The 20,987-nt window shown below is 49.0% G+C and overlaps 1 protein-coding gene and 1 pseudogene across 9 annotated transcripts in view; both read right to left on the reverse strand.

Annotated features, from left to right (window-relative positions):
- The window catches only part of tom1l2b (target of myb1 like 2 membrane trafficking protein b), a 143,774-nt gene that overhangs the window by 58,272 nt on the left and 64,515 nt on the right, over nt 1-20,987 (reverse strand). For all 9 annotated transcript variants that reach the window (XM_072481070.1, XM_072481064.1, XM_072481063.1 and 6 more), the window contains exons 5-8: nt 20,693-20,827; nt 19,214-19,366; nt 14,861-14,977; nt 13,875-14,008 (exon numbers count right to left, since the gene is read on the reverse strand). In XM_072481070.1, the coding sequence (XP_072337171.1) occupies nt 13,875-14,008; nt 14,861-14,977; nt 19,214-19,366; nt 20,693-20,827 (539 nt within the window). The remainder of the gene's footprint in view (nt 1-13,874; nt 14,009-14,860; nt 14,978-19,213; nt 19,367-20,692; nt 20,828-20,987) is intronic.
- LOC140394620 (U2 spliceosomal RNA) lies at nt 12,225-12,441 on the reverse strand (annotated as a pseudogene).

The raw sequence follows: 20,987 nt of genomic DNA on the forward strand, positions 1-20,987 counted from the left end.
AAACAGAGCACACAGCAGTCTCTTAGTTCCCTCTGAGAGGTACGTCTCGCGTTAAGTTCATCCAGCTTGTTTTCGATCGCTAGGACGTTTGCCAGGAGGCTTGAAACCGCGTTGCTTCAGTCTAACCTGCAGACCACCGCATTTCCCTTGCTTCCTCGGTCGGCGGCTGCAGCTGGATGGTCCTGGGATCCGATGGGAGAGGTCTGACCTTGTGGAAGGTAGGTGGTTGCGTCTGGCGGGGTTCAAGGCGCTAGCGGGGACCAGGGCGCTGGTTATGTTTCCGGGGTCGCGTCTGGCAGGTTCCCGGGTAGAGGGGTTGCTAGGGGGGCATCTTTGCAATTCGGATGGGTCCCCACGTTCTGCAGGCACGGGAATAACTTGCAGCGCGTTCGGGTCCTCGGCAGTCCTTCGGGGGTCCTGGGTCGTCGGCAGGGGGCTTCCTGAGGCAGGTTGGGCTGAGTCCCGTGGTCTGTTCCCTCCCTGGGCGCTCCTGGGGTCGGGTCTTGAAGTAAGCCCGGTCAGGCCTCCACATGGATTTTTCTTTCTTCCATCTCCAGGCAGGTCGGGTTGCTGGGCGGGCCTCTCTGGGTCGGGTCGCAGGGCGGGTCTCTTGGGGTCGGGTTGGGCTGGGTCTCGTCGTCGGGGGTCGGGTCGGGAGCTCCGGGGACTGGGCCGGGCGATCCAGGGACTGGCATCGGTTGTTAGGCCGGGTTGGGAGCTCAGAGGTCTGGGTTGGCTCCAAATCAAGGTTGGGGCTTCACTTCCGGTTTGGAACCCATCGACCCCAGGAAGCAACCCATTTAACACGGATGCTTAAACAGCCATAAAACGCAGTGTCCCCAGAAAGCACAAAATCAAACGCGGGGACCAGGCCACTCAGTTTTCGAGATGATATAATAAAAGGTGGGGGGGGGGGGGGGGAGAATCAATCAGTAATTGCATGAGCCTGTATCTGGGAAGGAAAAGGGGATAAGGTAGTGATGAAAAATAACTGGTGCTACCTTGATCGCTTTACAGGATGGTCTGCATACTCATCGTATGCGATGTGGGATTCCTTTCCCTGGAATGGACACAAGAACCCTGAGCTACAGAAGGATTTTCAATGGAAAACCGAGGAATCGGTTTGGTACACCCCGGTCACTTGTGGTTTACCCCACCAGATGCGGGTAAGTAGGAGGATAGTATCCTATGGGTACACCCAGATGCGGGTAAGTAGGAGGATAGTATCCTATGGGTACACCCCAATACATAACTCCTCACACTAAATCTCGCCCAATGAAAGAAGGATTGATGCAGCGCCTGGATGCAGAAACCCCGATTCAACTCTGCAAAGGAATGTATTAAGGACTTTAGCTTTATTGTTTGCTGCATTTATTTCATGTATTTAATTTATGACTTCTGTGGAATGTGTGTGTTGGTTTGGGTTAGGGTAGGATTGTTCGCCCAAGCTTCGGATATTTGTCCATTTAAATAGTTTGGTTAGGATTGTGTGATCTGGTTCGCTGACTCTCACTGGATCAAGAGGAGGGACTGTGGTAACCTGTCAGGGCCTAGTTTTGAGCCCAATTAAATTGGATATTGTAAATTAAAGAATTGTAAACTTTAAATCAAACTGCAGTCAAACCTCAGGCAGGCTGTGGGGAATTCAGACTCGACCAAAGTCAAATACACAACACGCAGACCAATTGCCAGAAACGTGTCTGGAACACACCCTACAATCACCCATCAGCGGATCATTGTACCCTATTTTTTTAATAAATGTTTTTATTAGGTTTTTGAATAAAGTATATTTACCGTTGTGTACACAAAATAGAATACATATATACATACATACATACATAGAAGAGAAGGGAACACGCACACAAAACAAAACAAACAACAAAGAAAAAGTTAGAATAAAATAACTGGTAGGGTATTATGTGCTAGCTCAACAACAGCAGCTCTGTACAATTGGCAGTGTTGTTTTTAGTACATAACTAGGCATCTGTTTGTGGGGGGGGGGGGTACATATACATTTAGGCACCGGGGAAACAAACACAGAACAATTACAGAGGTCAATACACAAACGGATCTGGTGTTGGTATTGTCGCTTGCTTCTCCCGGACGGTTTTCGCTGCTGTTGTCGTCTCGCGATCACCTCCGCTTCAGCCGTTCGGCCCGTCTTTCGCTTGGATTTTCCTTGTTCTCTGCTCCTGTAGATGCCAAGTTTGTTATTATTTCCCATGCCCTCCTTCCAGCTGTCATTCCCTTGGCTTCCATCTCACTGGTTCCCCGTCTTCTCCCTCTTCCACCCCCTCCCCCTCTTCTTCTGTGGTTCTCCTTTCTCTTCTCTTAGGTTTAGCTGCTATCTTCCCCTCCCTATCCCGCCTCAGCTACTTTCCCCTGATTCTTGGCTACCTGACTATTCTTCTGCTTGTTCGTTGACCACAAACAGGTCCCGGAACAATTGGGTGAATGGCTCCCACGTTCTGTGGAAGCCGTCGTCTGACTCTCGGATGGCGAATTTGATTTTTTCCATTTGGAGAGATTCTGAGAGGTCGGACAGCTAAGTCTGCAGCTTTGGGTGGTGCTGCTGACCGCCAGTCGAACAGGATTCTATGGCGGGCGATCAGGGAGGCAAAGGCAAAGGAGTCCGCCCTCCTCCCCAGGAATAGATCTGGCTGGTCTGATACCCTGAAGACCGCCATTTTCGGGCATGGTTCCACCCTCATCCCCACCACTTTGGACATTGACTCGTACCCCGCAAGTCTGGGACAAGACCAGAACATGTGGGCGTGGTTGGCCGGGCCTCCTTGGCACCGTTCACATCTATTGTCCACCTCCGGGAAGAACCTACTCATACGAGTTCTTGTTAAGTGGGCTCTATGTTATTGTACCCTATTGATATGCACCGGTCTATTGTCAGTAGCCTAGATCGAGCCAGACTCTCGGGCACCCAGGGTATCTGATGTTACTTTATATGGGAGCAGGCTATGTGCAGGCCACACCACCAGAGATGGGACACCTTGGGGTGTCCTGTCAAACGGTCATCAACTGGGCCATTGGGTGCGGCGTCCCACTCTCGAGGCATCATTGGCAGAAAGCCAGATGAAGTGGCAAAAGGGCACGAAGGGAGGGGATGATGAAAACAGGCACCCGAGGCACATCAGCAGCGAAGACTCCAGGCAGAGGCCAGTGAGACATCGGAGAAGGAAGGAAGAAAGAAGCTGCCAGGGAGACTCACCTTTGTGAGGACAGACCAGAGGGACATAAGAATTGGACCTACAGTTCAATCAAGCCACCTTTGTGGGTAGTATAACCAAATCTTTGGTATTTCTCGTATTATATATTATGGATTAATTGAGTGTGTGTTTACGAAAGATTGTTGAATTTATACTTGTGTTTGTCCTTTGTTCTCGCTATTAAAAGACACCCAAGTAAAACTTTGAGTAAGTGAACTGGTCGAAAGTATCTGAATTGGATAGCTACAATACAATGTTTTATTAATAGGAGCGTGGAATACAAGAGCAAGGAGGTTATGCTGAACTTGTAACAGATACCACTTAGATTGGAGTGTTCTGTACAGTTCTAGGTGTCACACTATAGGAAGGATGCAAATGCATTGGAGAGAGCGCAAAAGAAGTTTACAAAATTGGTTCCAGGGATGAGCAACTTCAGTTACAAGGCTAGATTGGAGAGGTTGGGACTGTTCTTCTTGGAGAGAAGGCCAAGAGGAGATTTGATAGAGATGTTCAAAATCATGAGGGAACTGGACAGAGAAGAGAGAAACTGTCCCATTCTGAAAGAATGCAAGAATGAAAGTGATTTACAAAAGAAGCAAATGCGATGGTTCAGGTCTGGAATGGACTTCCTGGAAGTGTGGTGGAGGCAGGTTTGATCGGGGCATTCAAGAGGGCATTAGATAATTATTTGAATAGAAACAATGTGTAAGGTTACAGAGTAAAAACTAGAGAATGGCACAAAAGCTTATTTCGGAGAGACTGCTGCAGACATGAAGGGCCAAATGGTCTTCTTCTACACTGTAACGATTCTGTGATTCTATATCATGCAGAGAAACATAGGGTGCGATTTAACCAACACCTTGCACCTGGCGTGAATCTGGGGCGCGCCGGTTAAAATAGCGGGAACAGTCAAAATCGAGATTCATACCAGGCACGAATCAGTTTGCTCTCTAACTTGCTCCCAATGGCGGTTTCTGGATCACGTCCAAATCTGGCGAGCATTAGCCCTCATTTGCATAAATGTCATGGGGGGCTTTTTGTTCATGAGGCCTTCAAGCCATCTTTTAATAAATCATGTATACGCAGAACAGGGCAACTTCAGTTGCTGCCTGTCTGACTTGACCTTCCAGGACAGAGACTAGCTCTGGAGTAATAAGGGGATCAGGGGTTATGGGGAGAAGGCAGGTGAATGGGGATGAGTAAATATCAGCCATGATTGAATGCGGAGCAGACTCAATGGGCTGAGTGGCCCAATTCTGCTCCCATGTCTTATGGTTCTATGCTGAAGGCCACTTCATCTCCCTTTGACTGTTAGCAGCCACTAGCTTCACAGCTGAAGGCTATTGCTGATGAAGAATTGGCCTCATTAGTTGTGAGAGCACTTCACAGCTGCAGGTTATGTTTGCTGCTTGCTCCTGCTGGTGGCTGCAGATACCTGGAGGTTGCTGTTGCTATTCCCCTCCTTTTCTGTAGACGGAAAGAAGGACAATTTTTTTTCGATGATACCTGGATCCTGGAACACCGGGCTCAGGGCGATGTACGAGTCCAGAAAGCAAGACGACGCTGCAGGACCTGGTGCTCGACATTGTTCCAAATAGGCCATCTGTTAATGTCGTTGATGAAATGCTTTCGCAGATTGCTGATGTTTTTGTTTCTGGTGTGGGGAGTGTTGCATGTAACTCGCATATCACCGCAGGTTAAACACGCTGGAAATTAAAAATGTTCAATGCACCTTGAGCACCAGTGGAATATGTGGATGCCAGGATTTGGTTCCGGTGGGATTGGGCTGTATGGGAATGCCTGCACAGCTGTGGCTCCTGGATGGAGAATGGCACTGATATGTGGAACAAGTAACACATTGATAGATCATTTCTACAACAAAGTTCTGGGCATGATCATACCTTCTCAGACTTATCCTCTGTTTCTGTTGAGGAATCTGCAAGGGGTGATATCATGTGTTCGTTTTTTTTGGTGAAAATTAGCTGATATAGAATCATAGAATCCCTACAGTGCAGTAGGTGGCCACTCGGCCCATCGAGTCTGCACTGGCCCTTGGAAAGAGCACTCGACTTAAGCCCAGGCCTCCACCCTATCCCCATAACCCCACCTAACCTTTTTTTTAAAATAAATATGTTTATTCAAGTTTTCCAACAAAATTTTTGACCCCCCCCCCCATAACAGAAGATAAAAGAAACGCAAACACAACAATTAACATCGTACATTGTACGAAACATTTACATTGTGTTTCCCCATATACAATAGCGCCCCCCATATGACATTTAATGGTACTCGTAGGGGAAGCCCCCCCCCCCGCCCCTACCCTAGGGTTGCTGCTGCTGCTGACCTCCTTCTAACGCTCCGCGAGATAGTCTAGGAACGGTTGCCACCGCCTGAAGAACCCCTGCACAGACCCTCGTAAGGCAAACTTTATCCTCTCCAGCTTAATGAACTCTGCCATGTCATTTATCCAGGCTTCCACACTGGGGGGCTTTGCGTCCTTCCATAATAACAAGATCCTCCGCCAGCTACCAGGGACGCAAAGGCCAGAATACCGGTCTCTTTCGCTTCCTGCACTCCCGGCTCGTCCGTTACCCCAAATAATGCCAACCCCCAACTCGGCTTGACCTGGACTTTCATCACCTTGGACATAGTCCTCGCAAGACCCCTCCAAAACCCCTCCAGTGCCGGGCATGACCAGAACATGTGGATGTGATTTGCCGGACTCCCCGAGCACCTCCCACACCTGTCCTCCACCCCAAAGAACCTACTCATCCTCACCCATCATATGCGCTCTGTGAACAACCTGGAATTGTATTAGGCTGAGCCTGGCGCAAGAGGAGGAACAATTAACCCTACTCAGGGCATCAACCCACAGATCCTCATCTATCTCCTCCCCAAGCTCCTCCTCCCACTTGCCCTTTAGCTCATCTACCGCGGGCTCCTCCTCTTCTTTCAGCTCCTGGTAGATCGCCGAGACCCTGCCTTCTCCAACGCATACACCCAAAATCACCCTGTCCTGGGTCCCCTGTGCCGGGAGCAGCGGGAATTCCCTCACCTGCTGTCTCACAAACGCCCTCACTTGCATATACCTAAAAGCATTCCCCGGGGGTAACCCAAACTTCTCCTCCAGTGCCCCTAGGCTCGCAAATGTCCCATCTATGAACAGGTCCCCTATTCTCCTAATCCCTGCCCGACGCCAACTCCAAAATCCCCCATCCATCCTTCCCGGGATGAACCGATGATTCTTCCGAATCGGGGTCCCAACCGAGGCCTCCACCTCGCCCCTGTGTCGCCTCCACTGCCCCCAGATATTCAGCGTTGCCGCCACCACCGGACTCGTGGTGTACCTTGTCGGCGAGAGCGGCAGCGGTGCCGTCACCAGCGCCCTCAGGCTCGTGCCCACACAGGACGCCATCTCCAACCTCTTCCACGCCGCCCCCTCTCCCTCCATTACCCACTTACGGATCATCGCCACATTGGCTGCCCAATAGTATCCGCACACATTCGGCAGAGCCAGCACCCCCCCTGTCCTTACCCCGCTCCAGAAACACCCTCTTTACTCTTGGGATCTTATTTGCCCACACGAAACCCATGATGCTCCTGCTTACCCGTTTGAAAAAGGCCTTGGGAATCATAATGGGAAGGCACTGGAACACAAATAGAAACCTCGGGAGGACCACCATTTTAACCGACTGCACCCTGCCCGCCAGCGAGAGTGGCAGCACATCCCATCTTTTAAAATCCTCCTCCATCTGCTCCACCAACCGCGTCAAATTGAGTTTGTGCAGGGCCCCCCAACTCCCAGCCACCTGGATCCCTAAGAACCGAAAGCTCCTTTCCGCCCTTTTCAGCGGCAGGTCATCTATCCCCCTTCTCTGGTCCCCTGGATGCACCACAAAGAGCTCACTTTTCCCTACATTCAATTTATACCCAGAGAAGTCCCCAGATTCCCTTAGGATCCGCATGACCTCTGCCATCCCCTCCACTGGGTCTGCCACATACAGCAACAGGTCGTCCGCATATAGCGACACCCGATGTTCCTCTCCCCCACGGACCAGTCCCCTCCATTTCCTGGACTCCCTTAGTGCCATGGCCAAGGGCTCAATTACCAGTGCAAACAACAAGGGGGGCAGGGGGCACCCCTGCCTCGTCCCTCGGTACAGCCGAAAGTACTCCGACCTCCGCCGATTCGTAGCCACGATTGCCACTGGGGCTCTATATAACAATCTGACCCAATAAACCCCTCCCTGAACCCAAACCTCCGCAACACTTCCCAAAGATACTCCCACTCCACCCGGTCGAAAGCCTTCTCCGCGTCCATAGCTACCACTACCTCCGCTTCTACCTCCACCGAGGGCATCATAATCACGTTGAGGAGCCTCCGCACGTTAGTATTTAGCTGTCTGCCCTTTACGAACCCCGTCTGGTCCTCATGAATTACCCCCGGGACACAGGCCTCAATTCTCGTAGCCAACACTTTTGCCAGCAACTTAGCATCCACATTAAGGAGCGAGATCGGTCTATACGACCCACACTGCAGTGGGTCCTTGTCCCGCTTCAGGATCAGAGAGATCAGCGCCCCGGACATTGTCGGGGGCAAGGTCCCCCTTCCTCCCTAGCCTTGATGAAAGTCCTCACTAGCAACGAGCCTAGCAGATCCGCATACTTCCTATAAAACTCGACCGGGAACCCGTCCGGCCCCGGGGCCTTCCCCGCCTGCATGCTCCCCAATCCTTTAACCAGCTCCTCCAGCCCTATTGGCGCCCCTAAACCAGCCACCTCCTCCTCCTCCACCCTCGGGAACTTCAGCTGATCCAAGAATCGTTGCATCCCCTCTTCCCCCACTGGGGGCTCAGATCTGTACAAATCCCCATAAAAGTCCCTAAATACCTCATTTATTCTCACCGCACTCCGCACCGTATTCCCCCCTCTATCCTTAACTCCACCTATCTCCCTCACTGCCTCCCTCTTACGAAGCTGGTGTGCCAGCATCCAACTCGCCTTCTCCCCATACTCATACATCGCCCCCTGCGCTTTCCCCCAGTGTGCCTCTGCTTTCCCTGTGGTCAACAGGTCGAACACCGACGAGCCATCACCTTTTCTAGGCCAGTCACGTGCCCGCGCCTCCCGCACCCTCCAGTCCCCCAGACGGCGAACCCCCGCCCCGACCACCTCTCCTACTTCCAGCTCCCCTTTGGCCAATGCAGCAGCAACCCTATCCCCCCCCTTGACCCTCCCCCCTGCCCCCCACTAGATTCACATCTAGCCCTTTTGCTCTCCCCCATAACACTCCCGTAAGTCAGCTGACTCCTGCTGACCCCGGCCTCTCCCGCCATTCCATCAACCCCCTCCAGTGTGAGAATCCCCCCTCCCCCTCCCTGGCAGTCAATGTGCGCCCCCCTCCAGCACCACCCATACCCCCCCTCGGCTCCCCACCCCCGTCCTTCTCGAGTGCGGGAAAAAGCCCGCGCTTTCCTGAGCTGGCCCCGCCCCCTCTGGCGCAGCTCCTTTTGCGGCCTTACCCCAATTCCCCTCCCCGGGCCTCCACACCACTCTTCCCTCGTGGGGGTCTGCCCCTCCAGCACCGACGCCCACACTCTCCCACAGTCTCCCCATCAAGTCCATTCACCGATCCCCACCCAGCACCCTGACAAAAAAAAATTCCCCAAACGTAGCAAACCCAACAAACATCCCCCCACACCAAACCCTCAATCTGAGTCCAACTTTTCAGTCCGTATGAAGCTCCATGCCTCATCAGGCATTTCAAAGTAGTGGTGTCGATCCTGGAACGTGACCCACAGTCGCGCTGGCTGCAGCATACCGAACCTCACCCCCTTTCGATGGAGCACCGCCTTGGCCCGATTAAAACTAGCTCTTTTCTTAGCCACCTCTGCACTCCAGTCCTGGTACATTCGGATCTCCGTATTCTCCCACCTACTGCTCCGCTCTTTCTTGGCCCATCTCAGGACACTCTCTCTGTCCATAAAGCGGTGAAACCTCACCGCTACAGCCCTTGGTGGCTCGTTGGCCTTGGATCTCCTTGCTAGGACCCGGTGAGCCCCATCTAGCTCCAGAGGCCTCGGGAAGGCTCCCGTGCCCATCAGCGAATTGAGCATCGTGCTCACATATGCCCCGACATCGGGCCCCTCCATCCCTCAGGGAGACCCAGAATCCGAAGATTCTTCCTCCTCGACCTATTCTCCAGGTCCTCAAATGTTTCCGCCCACCTCTTGTGCACCGCCTCGTGCGCCTCCACCTTCACTGCCAGGCCCAAGATCTCATCCTCGTTCTCCGAGGCTTTTTGCCGCACTCCCGGATCGCCGCCCCTTGGGCCTTCTGGGTCTCCACTAGCTTCTCAATCGCCGCCTTCATTGGCGCCAGCATTTCGGTCTTCAGCTCCTCAAAGCAGCGTCTAAGTAACCCCTGCTGCTCTTGTGACCACTGCGCCCATGCTGCTTGGTCTCCACCCGCCGCCATCTTGTTTTTCCTCCCTCTCACTTTTCGCTGCTCCAAGGTCACTTTTTTCACCCCTCCACTCCTGGTCCAATCCATATACTGCCAGGGGGGACCTTGCTGTCACCTTCCCACACTGGAAGCCGTCGAACAATTGCCGTTGGGGCTCCTCTAGAGAGCCCAAAAGTCAGTTCTCGGCGGGAGCTGCCGAACGTGCGACCTACCTAGGCATAGCTGCAACCGGAAGTCCCACCTAACCTTTTGGACACCAAGGAGTAATTTAGCATGGCCAATCCACCCAACCTACACATCTTTGTATATAGCTTTATATTGATATCAATATGGAACAGTGACATTTCCTTGTTGATTAATGGTTAGTGTGATAGGTGAAATGTGAAAGATTTTCAAATCTTTGTTATGTTGACCGTTTTTGTCAATAAAATATTACTCATGTGGCTTCTCGTAGGTACGTCTCAGACAGTGATTATCGTATTGCAATGCATTCTAATCAAACTCTGAAGCCTGAACTATAGAAGCGTCAGCACCATAGAGGCAGCAGCCAACAATCAACCACTGAAGAGCTGGGCTTCAGCACTGGGAACATCCTTGCGACTATAGGGTTAGTGTGTAGATCAGGGAAGGGCGCCTAAGCACAATCTCCCTAATGTTCCTGGCAGGGTATGGGGTCGAGGGGCTCCTGCTGTGGCCGGGGATATAGAGCAAGGTGTTCTAGCACAACTGGCTCGGTGGATGGCACTCTGACAGAAGGCGGGACACGCAAGGGAGGGGGAGGCTTGAGGGATTTGTGGGTCCCGGGGTGGAAACCCTAACGATTATCAGTCTCTCTCCTCCAATTCTTACAGATATAACAATATGACTTTCGGTCCCGCAGAGGCTGTCCCTCGCAGTCCTGGTGGCAGCCCAGGCAGCCAGACGCTGCAGAAGGCGGCAGCAGCGATGTGCAGGCTGGAGGTGGCATCCAATACGCAAGTGGCCGCCGCAAACCCTGAAGACCCGGCCAAGGAGGAACCCTGAGGGGGAAGTCAGTGACAGCCCAGGGTGTACAGATGTCATTGGTCTTTCAAGGAGATGACAGACTGCATGTGCCACAGGAGACTCTGGGCGGAATTCTCCCCCCCCCCCCCCCCCCACGCCGGGTGGGAGAATCGGCAGGGCGCCGCACGAGTCCCGCCACGCCGGCCCGGCACCCGCACACGATTCTCCCACCCCCCCCAAACCGGCACGGAGAGAATCACGGCTGGCCACTGGGAGAATCGCCGCTCGCAATGAGCGAGTGGCGATTCTCCGGCCCGAATGGGCCGAGCGGCCTGCCCAACACGACGGGTTCCCACCGGCGCCATCCACACCTGGTCGCTGCCGGCGGGAACAGCACGGGAACGCTGGGGGGACGGCCTGTGGGATGGGGGTAGGGTTCCTGCACAGGGGGGGCCTCAAAAGGGGTCTGGCCCGCGATCGGTGTCCACCGATCGGCGGGCTGGCCTCTCTGAAGGAGGACCTCCTTTCCTCCGCCGCCCCGCAAGATCCATCCAACATCTTCTTGCGGGACGGTCTCGGGGAGGACGGCAACCGCGCATGCGCGGGTGACGTCATTTATGCAGCGCCACCTTTACGCGGCGCTAAGGCCCGGCACGCGTAAATGACGCGACGCCGCTCCTAGCCCCCCCCAGGGGCGGAAGAATAGGGGGCTGGGAGCGGGCTCTGACGCCGGAGTGAAACACTCCGGTTTTCACTCCGATGTCGGGACTTAGTCTCCCGATGGGAGAATTGCGCCCTCCGTCTCAAAAAATAGACAGTGTGGCACCGGGGAGGAGGAGGAGGACACCTGCTCCCGGTAGCCATGAAGGTCACTGTGACCCTGAACCTCTATGCAACCGGTTCATTCCAGGGCTTGAGTGAGGAGTTCTGCGGCATTTTCCCATTAGGTCACGGATGCCCTGTGCCTGGGCATCAGACCAAATCAAGTTTGAGCTGGTCCAGGCCCACCAAGATGCCCAGGCTGCAGGACTCTCTGTCATCACTGAGATACGCCAGGTCCAAGGGTAATTGATGGCACGCATGTCACCTTGCGCGCACCAGGGAGTGCCCTTCAGTAACAGGAAGGGGTTCCACTTCCTGAATGTTCAACTCGTGTGTGACCATTGACTCCGGATTATGCACATGTGTACACATTTCCATGTTACCACTTGCGCGGTCATTGAGCAGTGCATTGGACTGCTCAAAACGTGGTTCCGATGCCTGGACTGCTGTGGTGGTCCCAGAGGGACTTCCGCTTTGTGGTGGTCTGCTGTACCCTCCACACCCTGGCAAAGCAGCAGGGCAACATGCTTGAAGAGGGGGGTTAGGCAGTGCTCGGAGTACCAGGGAGGCCAACAACAACCTCGCCCAATTCTCATAGGATGAGGCTTTGTCCATATTCTTCCCCCAATTCCTCATTCCAAACATCCCCTTCCTTCCCCCCCCCCCCCTTCCTGCGCCCCCCCCCCCCCTCATCCCTGACTACTACCCTGTTCCACCTCCAAAGGGTCTGTGTAAAATCACCCTGACTCTGTTACTTTTTCTGAGTTACAAAGCCAAGGCTCAGAGTGTGGGTCAGGGGCAAACCCCTAATCCAGCTCCTTGCCTGCTCCAAAAAACAATTCAAATTGAATCCAATTCATGGTCCCCACAAGAGAGACATACCAGATATGAGCCAAAGGCTCAATCTACATTACTACACTTGATCTTAGCCAAAAGGCCGAGAAGCGATTAGCTGGTCAATATACAAGGCAGGAGTGTGATGATCACTCACTGTGAGGTTAGCTCTGGTGCTCCTCAGTTTATGCCAAAGTCTGACTCCTGTCTTTCTGCTGACAGTGCACTCACACCCATCCTCTGAACAGGGTCTGCATTGGGCGGCGTTTGATCTAGGACCACCATGCCCAGAAGTTCAGGCAGGCCCACTGTGAAGATTAACATAACAGAGGCTTCATATGTTATCAGGTAACAGGTTTTAAATGTGAACATTTGACATTTCCATTCCCCCTCGCTATAGATAGTGCCCCCATCCCACACCCTATGATCTTTCTCTGTTCTTGATCTTTTGTGGTCTACTGCTACGAAGTGCCATTAAAAACAGGCTGCGCTCCCGGTCAGGCGGCCATCGAGAAACATCCCGCCAATTGCCCCAAAATGACACTTCGAAATTTTTCCATTAAAATCAGGTTTGTGGTAACATTTCAAGGCACCAACAGGCAAGTCATATTTCTGCAGTTGGCAGTTCAGAAAGTTAATTCGGTAAAGTTTGGCACAGTACAAAATCTTGTAACAAAACTTGTGAATACTTGCATTTACTGAATGCCGCATGAATTGTTGCCCAACTAACATCTGTTGCATGAAAAATATGAAGCCAGTGAAAATACAGATTTCCCTAAAGATTGAAGCAACAAACCACTTGCCCTGCTGATAATTAATGTTGCATTTGAAGTTCTGATGAAAAGTCACTGAAATGTTAACTGTTTCTCTCTTCACTGATGCTGTCAGACCTGCTGAATATTTCCAGTATTTTCCATTTTTATTTCTGCATTTGAACTTCTTCACACAAGAGTTCCAAATATTAATATAAACGGAGATTGATTTGAAACGACAATTCTAACACAGAAGGGTACCTAGCTTCATGCAAGCTCTTTGCTGGAGATTTGTAATCAAAATTTAATCCTACTGCTCTGGTGTTCCCCCATGGCCTTGCATTTACCCATTTGCACATACATGTCCACCATCTATTAAAGGATGCAAACGCCTCTGCCTCAACAACATCCTGTGACACTGTTTCAAGCTCAATTTCTATTAAACTCTCTTGGTGAATATTTTACATTGAGAACATCAGCAACTCCCCAACCAGGAAAAATAGTATTTTCTTATTCACTATACAGAAATCCTTCAATAATTCAATAATCCCCTCAAATTATCTTTTGTTCTTCTCTACCCATTGGATTAGAAGAGAACATGTAACTGTCTTGAAACAGTACAATTTGACAGTTGTAGGCTACAAACCATCATCCACAGTTTGCATGGCAGAACTAGCCAGAGACATTTAGAAACTACGAGCGTCAAATGCAACATATAAAATTTAGTTTTATGCTAAACCTGTCGCAGATGAGGAAAATAATTAGCAGAAATCAGCGCAGCAAGCTAATCACTCACCTCTCATACCGAAGAAAGACATTATTAAGATCATCATTTACATGTAGAAGTTCCTCTGTGATCTCTTCGTTGGTTACATTGGAGAGAAGTTCAACAACCCGTTGCTGCATTGCTCGGCATGTACGGTTTAGTTCCTTATTTTAAAAATACAGGACATGTTAATCAGTTCTATGTCACCAAAAGCACAATGAAACAGAATTCTTTATGAAAAATTTTGGTGAATGAAAATCAACAATCGAGAATTGAAAATAGTTGGCGAGATCTTGAGAAGATCCCACCGATGGCGCACCTCCGCCATGGGTTTCCCGGCGGCATGGGATGGATTCAATGGGAAATTTCATTGACAGGGGTAGGAAATTCTATTGACAGAAGATCCTGCCACCGGTTAACGGCAGGCTGAATAACGACGGGCTGCATGCTCAGAGGTTAAACTAACTCAGACTCAGTTTTTGTGGGATCCTAACATTCAGCAGTATAAACAACATTTATCCTAATTGGATAAGCATTTGTAAAGGATGAATGTAAATAGTACTGGCAAAAGGTTAGGCAATGGAATGAGAATAGATAGTTCTGGTTTACACATATGTATCAGGATAAGTGATAGACCCAATAGTTTCCTTCTGCATTTTATTTTCTATGACTTTCGTGGGAGCTTGCTTGAGTTTTCCAATGCGTTTGAAACAGCCGCCCTCAATGAAACAATAACCTCAGCCACTTATTCCAATAGTATATTTCAAAATATGAAAAGGTGGCTGAAACTCCTGAATAAGTCACAAGGCTGCCTACATGTACAACGGTTAAAACAAAGTTATCTTGCTGTAGAACCTGTAGATACTGCTCTTCAATTTATTAAAATTTTGCAATTTAAATTCAGAAATTTTACTCTCCAGATTAACTGTATGTGGGACCCTGTTTTGCCGAGGTTTGGTACCACATAGTAATACATAGAGGTTAAAATGCAATGTAAACAGCTTCAATAATCTTACCTGTAACAGCTCAAAGTCAGATTGATTTTCCTGCCCAGGGACTGTTTCGGTTAACATCTCTGACATCACTTTTGCATTTCCACGGACAACATCCAGCTCGCTGCGCAACCTGGCAAGCTGCCATACAAAAGGCTCAACTTAAAACAAAGGGTAAACCCTTAGATTAGCCAACACAGAATATTGTAAGCACAGAAACAGACTCACTCACATTTTGAAAAACCACAGCTGAGGACCCGGGTTTGATGCCGGCCCCGGGTCATTGTGTATGGAATTTGCACATTCTCCCAATGTCTGTGTGGGTTTCACCCCCACAACCCAAAGATGTACAGGTTAGGTGGATTGGCCACACTAAATTGTGCCTTAAATTGGAAAAGAATAATTGGGTACTCTAAATTTATATTTAAAAAAAAAACACATTTTTAAAAACTAATCTAATCTACTGCACCATCTCAGTATTAACCCATTTATCTAATACTGCGTTGTAACAAACATAATTGGTCCAGCATCATATCTATGTCTGCTGCAAATGCTAGCAGGAAAAAATGATTTGAAGTGTCCTACTGAAACAAATCCCTATAGTGCCTTCCCTGGAGGGCTTGAAACAATTAGAAGTATGTATAATCTACTGGTGTTCAAGGCAGGATGTACATTACATTACCTGACAAAATAGTATCTTATTATTTGCACTGAATTTGAAATAGTTAATACTCTAACATTCTTATTTTCTATGCGGTTGGGGAGTTTGCAGTCCTACAAACATTTGGCAATGGCTTGAATTTACAATTCTCATCCTGGTTTGCAAATCCTTACATTACCTTGTACCTTCACTATGTAATCTCCTCCTATGTAGCCCCTCAAATATCTTGAAATTTGTGCACTCCCAATTCTGACCTCTTGAATACCCCGTATTCAACTGCTCCACCACAGTGCCTTCTGCTACCTAGGTCTCAAGTTTGGAGCTCTTTCTGTAATTTGTCTTCCCCTTTTTCCTCCATTAAAACACACCTAAAATACTATTTTCTTGACAAAGCTTTCAGCTACCCACCCCAACATTTTATAATGTTTTATTAGCTTTCATGGTGGATTGGTTAATGGACAGAAGCATAGAGGGAGTTGATTGCTGGGAAGTATGTTTCCCGGGGTGTTTATTTGCTGTAACCTGTTTTGATACATGTTTGAAATAAAAAAACATTAAAAAAAGCTTTCCCATGTGCCCACAAAAAAAAAAGCAGGGGCGGGGGGGGGGGGGGGGGGGGGGGGGGGTGACAGGGCATTTGCAATTTGGCAGGCTTTGATTAGCAGAGCTCCACAAGGATCAGTGTTGGGGGTTCAGCTATTTACAATTCTTTCTGAAGAAACCAAGAGTAATGTATCCACGTTTACTGACAATACAAAGCAAGGTGAGAATGTAAGCTGCACGAAGGATTCAAAGAGATGTAGATAAGTTGAGTGGGCAACAAGATAGCAGATAGCCAAACAAATTTAAAAAAGACAAGAAACACATAACTGTTCATTATCAAAGGTACATGCACAAGGATCACAAAAAGTTAGCATGAAGGTATAGCAAGCCTTTATAGTGGCATTTTATTGCAAGCGAACTAATGCACATCAACAAGAAAGTTACTTTACATTGTGTAGGGTTTTGGTGAAACCTCAACTGGATCAGGTTTTGTCTCCATATCTAAAGGAAGGGTATATTTGGAGTCGGTGCACTGGAGGTTCACTAGTTTCATTTCTGGGAGGGTTGTCTAATGATGAGAGGTTGAGTAAAATAGATACATAGGAACACCACCAGCTAGGGTTGCAGGGTGCCTAGAGGCGAGCAATGCTCCCTCACAGCGCCGAGGACCCGAGTTTGATCCCGGCCCTGGGTCACTGTCTGTATGGAGTTTGCACATTCTCCCAGTGTTTGTGTGGGTCTTGCCCCACAACCCAAAGATGTGCAGGCTAGGTGGATTAGCCGCGCTAAATTGTCCCTTAATGGGAAAAAATAATAATTGGATACTCTAAATTTATAAAACAAAAGCAACACCACCAACTGGAAGTTCCCCTTCAAGTCAGTCGCCATCCTGACTTGGAACTATATTGCCATTCCTTCACTGTTGCCTGGGACTCCCTCCTTAACAGCACTGTAGGTGTACGTATGCCATATGAACTGCAGCAGTTCAAGCAGGCAGCTGACCACCACCTTCTCAAGGGCAATTTGGGCTGGGCAATAAATGCTGGCTGAGCCCACATCCCTTGAATGAATCAAAAAAAAAGGCCTATACTCTCTGGCGTTTACAAAGAAGACAGTTGGTCTCATAGAAACATGAACAATTCGAGACTTCCGGTGACGGCGGGCGGGAGGCGGCCGTACAATGGAGAGCCCCCGCTCGGGAACGGCAATTTCGGGGCTTTAAGCCCGGTCCCAGGGTCCGCGGAGGTGGCAGAAGAAGGGAGAAGGCACAGAGGAGGCACTGAGAAGACACAGGAGGGAAAAAAATCCCCAAAGAAAAATGTCGAGGGTGAGCAGAAAAACGTCCGAAAAAAAAACAGCTGGAGGTCCGTCGGGGAGTGGAAAGGTCATCGTGGGGTCACCAGGAAAAATGGAGGCTGGAGCACTAGGGAAGGCCGCACTGCTTACGGCTGAAGAAATAACCAAGGTGATGGCTGCGGAATTTGAAAAGCAGTTGGCGCAGATTGCAAAATGCATGGAGACGATGAGGAAGGAGATGAGGGAGGCTTTGAGTGTGCTGGTGGAGGAGGCGGTTTCCCCGGTGAGGACGGAGGTGGAGAGCGCAGTGGTGGAGGTGCGAGAGCAAGGGGAGGCGCTGAAGGAAGTGGAGGAGACGTTATTGCAGCACGGTGATCAACTTGCCTCGATGGGGAAAGCGATGCGGAAGGTGATGGATACTAACAAGGATCTGCGAGGAAAAATGGAAGACCTGGAAAATAGATCCAGGCGACAGAACTTGAGGATTGTGGGGCTGCCCGAAGGAGTTGAAGGACCGAAGCCGACTGAGTATTTTGCCGCGATGCTGGCAAAACTACTGGGGGAGGGGGAAGACCCCTCCCGATATGAACTGGATCGGGCTCATCGGTCGTGGAGGCCTGTACCAAAGGCGAGTGAGCCGCCAAGGGCAGTGACTCTGTGCTTCCGTAGGTACAGGGTGAAGGAGAAGGTCCTGAGCTGGGCCAAGCAGAAGCGGGTGGTGCAGTGGGCTGGAGCTGGTATACGTGTGCCGATGTAACCTCATGACTGTATTTTCTTCTTTTTTGTATCACTGGGCGCGGGTGTAGAGATTAAAGGAGCCAAGGTGGTATATATTTGGACGAGGGAAGGGACGGGACTTTCACTCGAAATGAGAGTTCTTTGGGGTGTAGGTGGATAGGCGGGGTTTGTGTGCTAAAAGGGGATCTTTGGGCTTTCCTGGGGCCGGGCAAGTGGGAAAGGGACCCGGGCGGGGGCCTCCACGCTGGCCGGTGTGAGCCGGCCAGTGAACGGGAGTGAGGTGGGGGGAGGGGCTGTGGCCATCGGAGCCTGGCAGAACAGGGTCCGAGTGGTCTAGCCGGGGTGGAAAGTTGGGGGGGAAGGAACCGAGGGTAGGGGGAGGAGTTTTACAAGAGGCAGTGGACGGGAGGAGCTGGAGACCTGGGGTGGGGGGGTGGGAGCTGTGTAAGATTAAGGGTGACTACGGGTAATCCCTGATTTATTTTTGTCATTTGTTTATGTAAACATCCGGGTTGAGGTTTGGGGGTTGGTGGGTAGATGGGATCGTTGTTGTTATTAAGGGGACTGACATATCTTGCTGATTATTGTTTATCGTTGATGGATGTAAATGTGGGAGAAAATGGAGGAGAATAAAAAATTTTTTTAAAAAAGAAACATGAACAATTCTGAGAGGGTTTGACATGGTGGTTTCCCCTGGCATGGGAATCTAGAACATGGGGTCAATCATTTAGGATAGAGGTGGAGATAATTTTGAGTTGTGAAGCTTTGGAATTCTCAACCCCCACAGAGTTGAGGATGCTCCATCATTTTCTTTATTCTTTTAAATTTTTTTTCCCAATTAAAGGGGCAATTTAGAGTAACCAATCTACCTACCCTGCACATCTTTGGATTGTGGGGGTTAGACCCACGTAGACACGGGGAGAAGGATGCTCCATCATTAATTGTAGTCAAGGCTGAGACAGATTTTTGGTCTCTCAGGGGATCAAGGGATATGGGGAGTAGGTGGGAAAGTGGAGTTGCACAGATCAGCCATGATTATAACGAATGGCAGAGTAGGCTCAAGGAACTGTTTGTTCTACCCTGGAACCTATTTCATATGTTCTTAAAATGGGCTATATAAATGCAAGTTGCTTTTTCACCTGTTCAACATTTGCAGTGATTGGTCCAGTTGGGAGGCCTTGAGGGACTGAATAAACAGTTAGTGCGGATGGTGCAGATGGTGAGCTGTTTGTGTTTTTCTGTAGGGACGGAGGCATTGGTTTGTTCATTGCAGGATCCACCTCAGGAATACACTGCAATTGAAAAAATATGCATGACCTCATATATTCAGTCCATGGAAACAATGCTCGAAAATCCAATAGCGTTTATTTTCAGTGGAGTTCAGAATGAGTGCTAATAAACACTTACCAATATCTGACAAAGCAAATGAACTTGCCTTACTCCAGCAAGAAAATAAAGATTTGCTCGCTCATCCAGCTTAATCGCAGTACATTTTCAAAATGATTGTTTTAAAAAATGGTTTCAATAACAAACTTTTAAACATTAGATTTAAACAAGCACAGAATAGATCAGTTATAATGATGTCCACATAAATTGAAAAGGGAGAAGTCCCTGGGCAAACGTGGAGGTGCGCAGGAACTCCATGAAGCAGAGATAACAATGGGGCTCTACAGCAAAACACAGTGCACAGAAATAACATCAGTTATCATATTTCAGAAATGTTAAAGATCCAAAGCTTCTCTCCCCGTGAAGATAAGAGCAATAATTGTACTGTAACAGTATTTATTGTTTGTATTTTTTTTTTTTTAAAAGCACAACTTAAAATTTAGTAACCAATCTGGAAGCAGCTTCTCTTCACTTCAAAAAGCAACCATTGACTCGAGCTTTTCATACAAACAAACCAAAATTATCAATTGCAGTTCTATGGAGGAATTCAGCATACAGATAGAACAATATAGAACAATTTTATTTATCATTATTTTAAAAGCATCAGTGGTAAATGGGGAACAGTTACCTCCATAAAATAAAAGATTGAATTTTCTGAAATAAATGCAATATTTAATCTACACCTCACAAGGCATTTATTACCATACTGACATGCATATAGGCTGCAATGGAGTTAAATTTGTATCCCATGAAAAAAGGCGGCTTGCGCAATTTTAATGGACCAACATTCTCATTAAAACAGTGCGTAAATGGCAGCATTGTGGCGCAGTGGTTAGCACTGCTGCCTGATGGCGCTGAGGTCCCAGGTTTGATCCCAGCTCTGGGTCACTGTCCGTGTAGAGTTTGCTCATTCTCCCAGTGTTTGCGTGGGTTTTGCCATCAAAACCCAAAGATGTGCAGCGTAGGTGGATTGGTCACGCTAAATTGCCCCTTAATTGGAAAAAATTAATTGGGCACTCTAAATTTTATTAAAAACAGTGCAAAGAGCGTTTATACAATATACACTAATCATTTATATCAATCTTTTTCATAATTTGCAGGCCAGAATTAACCTATAAATTTACTGAAAAGCTTCATTTTCAACTTTACCAACTGATTTTATTTGTTTATCAAAATGCGGTCTTTGTGCAAGTCAATACTGCATATGCACTTGGGCATATGTTAACACTTACTCTCCCTGGTGTGTGTATCGGAGACAGTGCATCCAGATCTGCCATTGGAAACTCCATTCCTTTTCTCTTCAACTCTTCATAAATATGAACTACTCCAGTCAGATCTGGACTACTCCTGAAAGCATCAGCCCAAGCCTAGGAGTGAAAACACCAAACAATGTATCAGAATCTTTCCAACATACAGAAAGAATAATAATAATTGTCATGGCACATTTCCCTATTATGACCCATGTTAAATTTCTGCTCGTTCAAACAGCACAGCATTACGTCTAGGCCCTGTGTTCCACTGTTAATG

This window comes from Scyliorhinus torazame, chromosome 17 (assembly GCF_047496885.1).
Source record: "Scyliorhinus torazame isolate Kashiwa2021f chromosome 17, sScyTor2.1, whole genome shotgun sequence".
NCBI classification, from domain to species: Eukaryota; Metazoa; Chordata; class Chondrichthyes; order Carcharhiniformes; family Scyliorhinidae; genus Scyliorhinus; species Scyliorhinus torazame.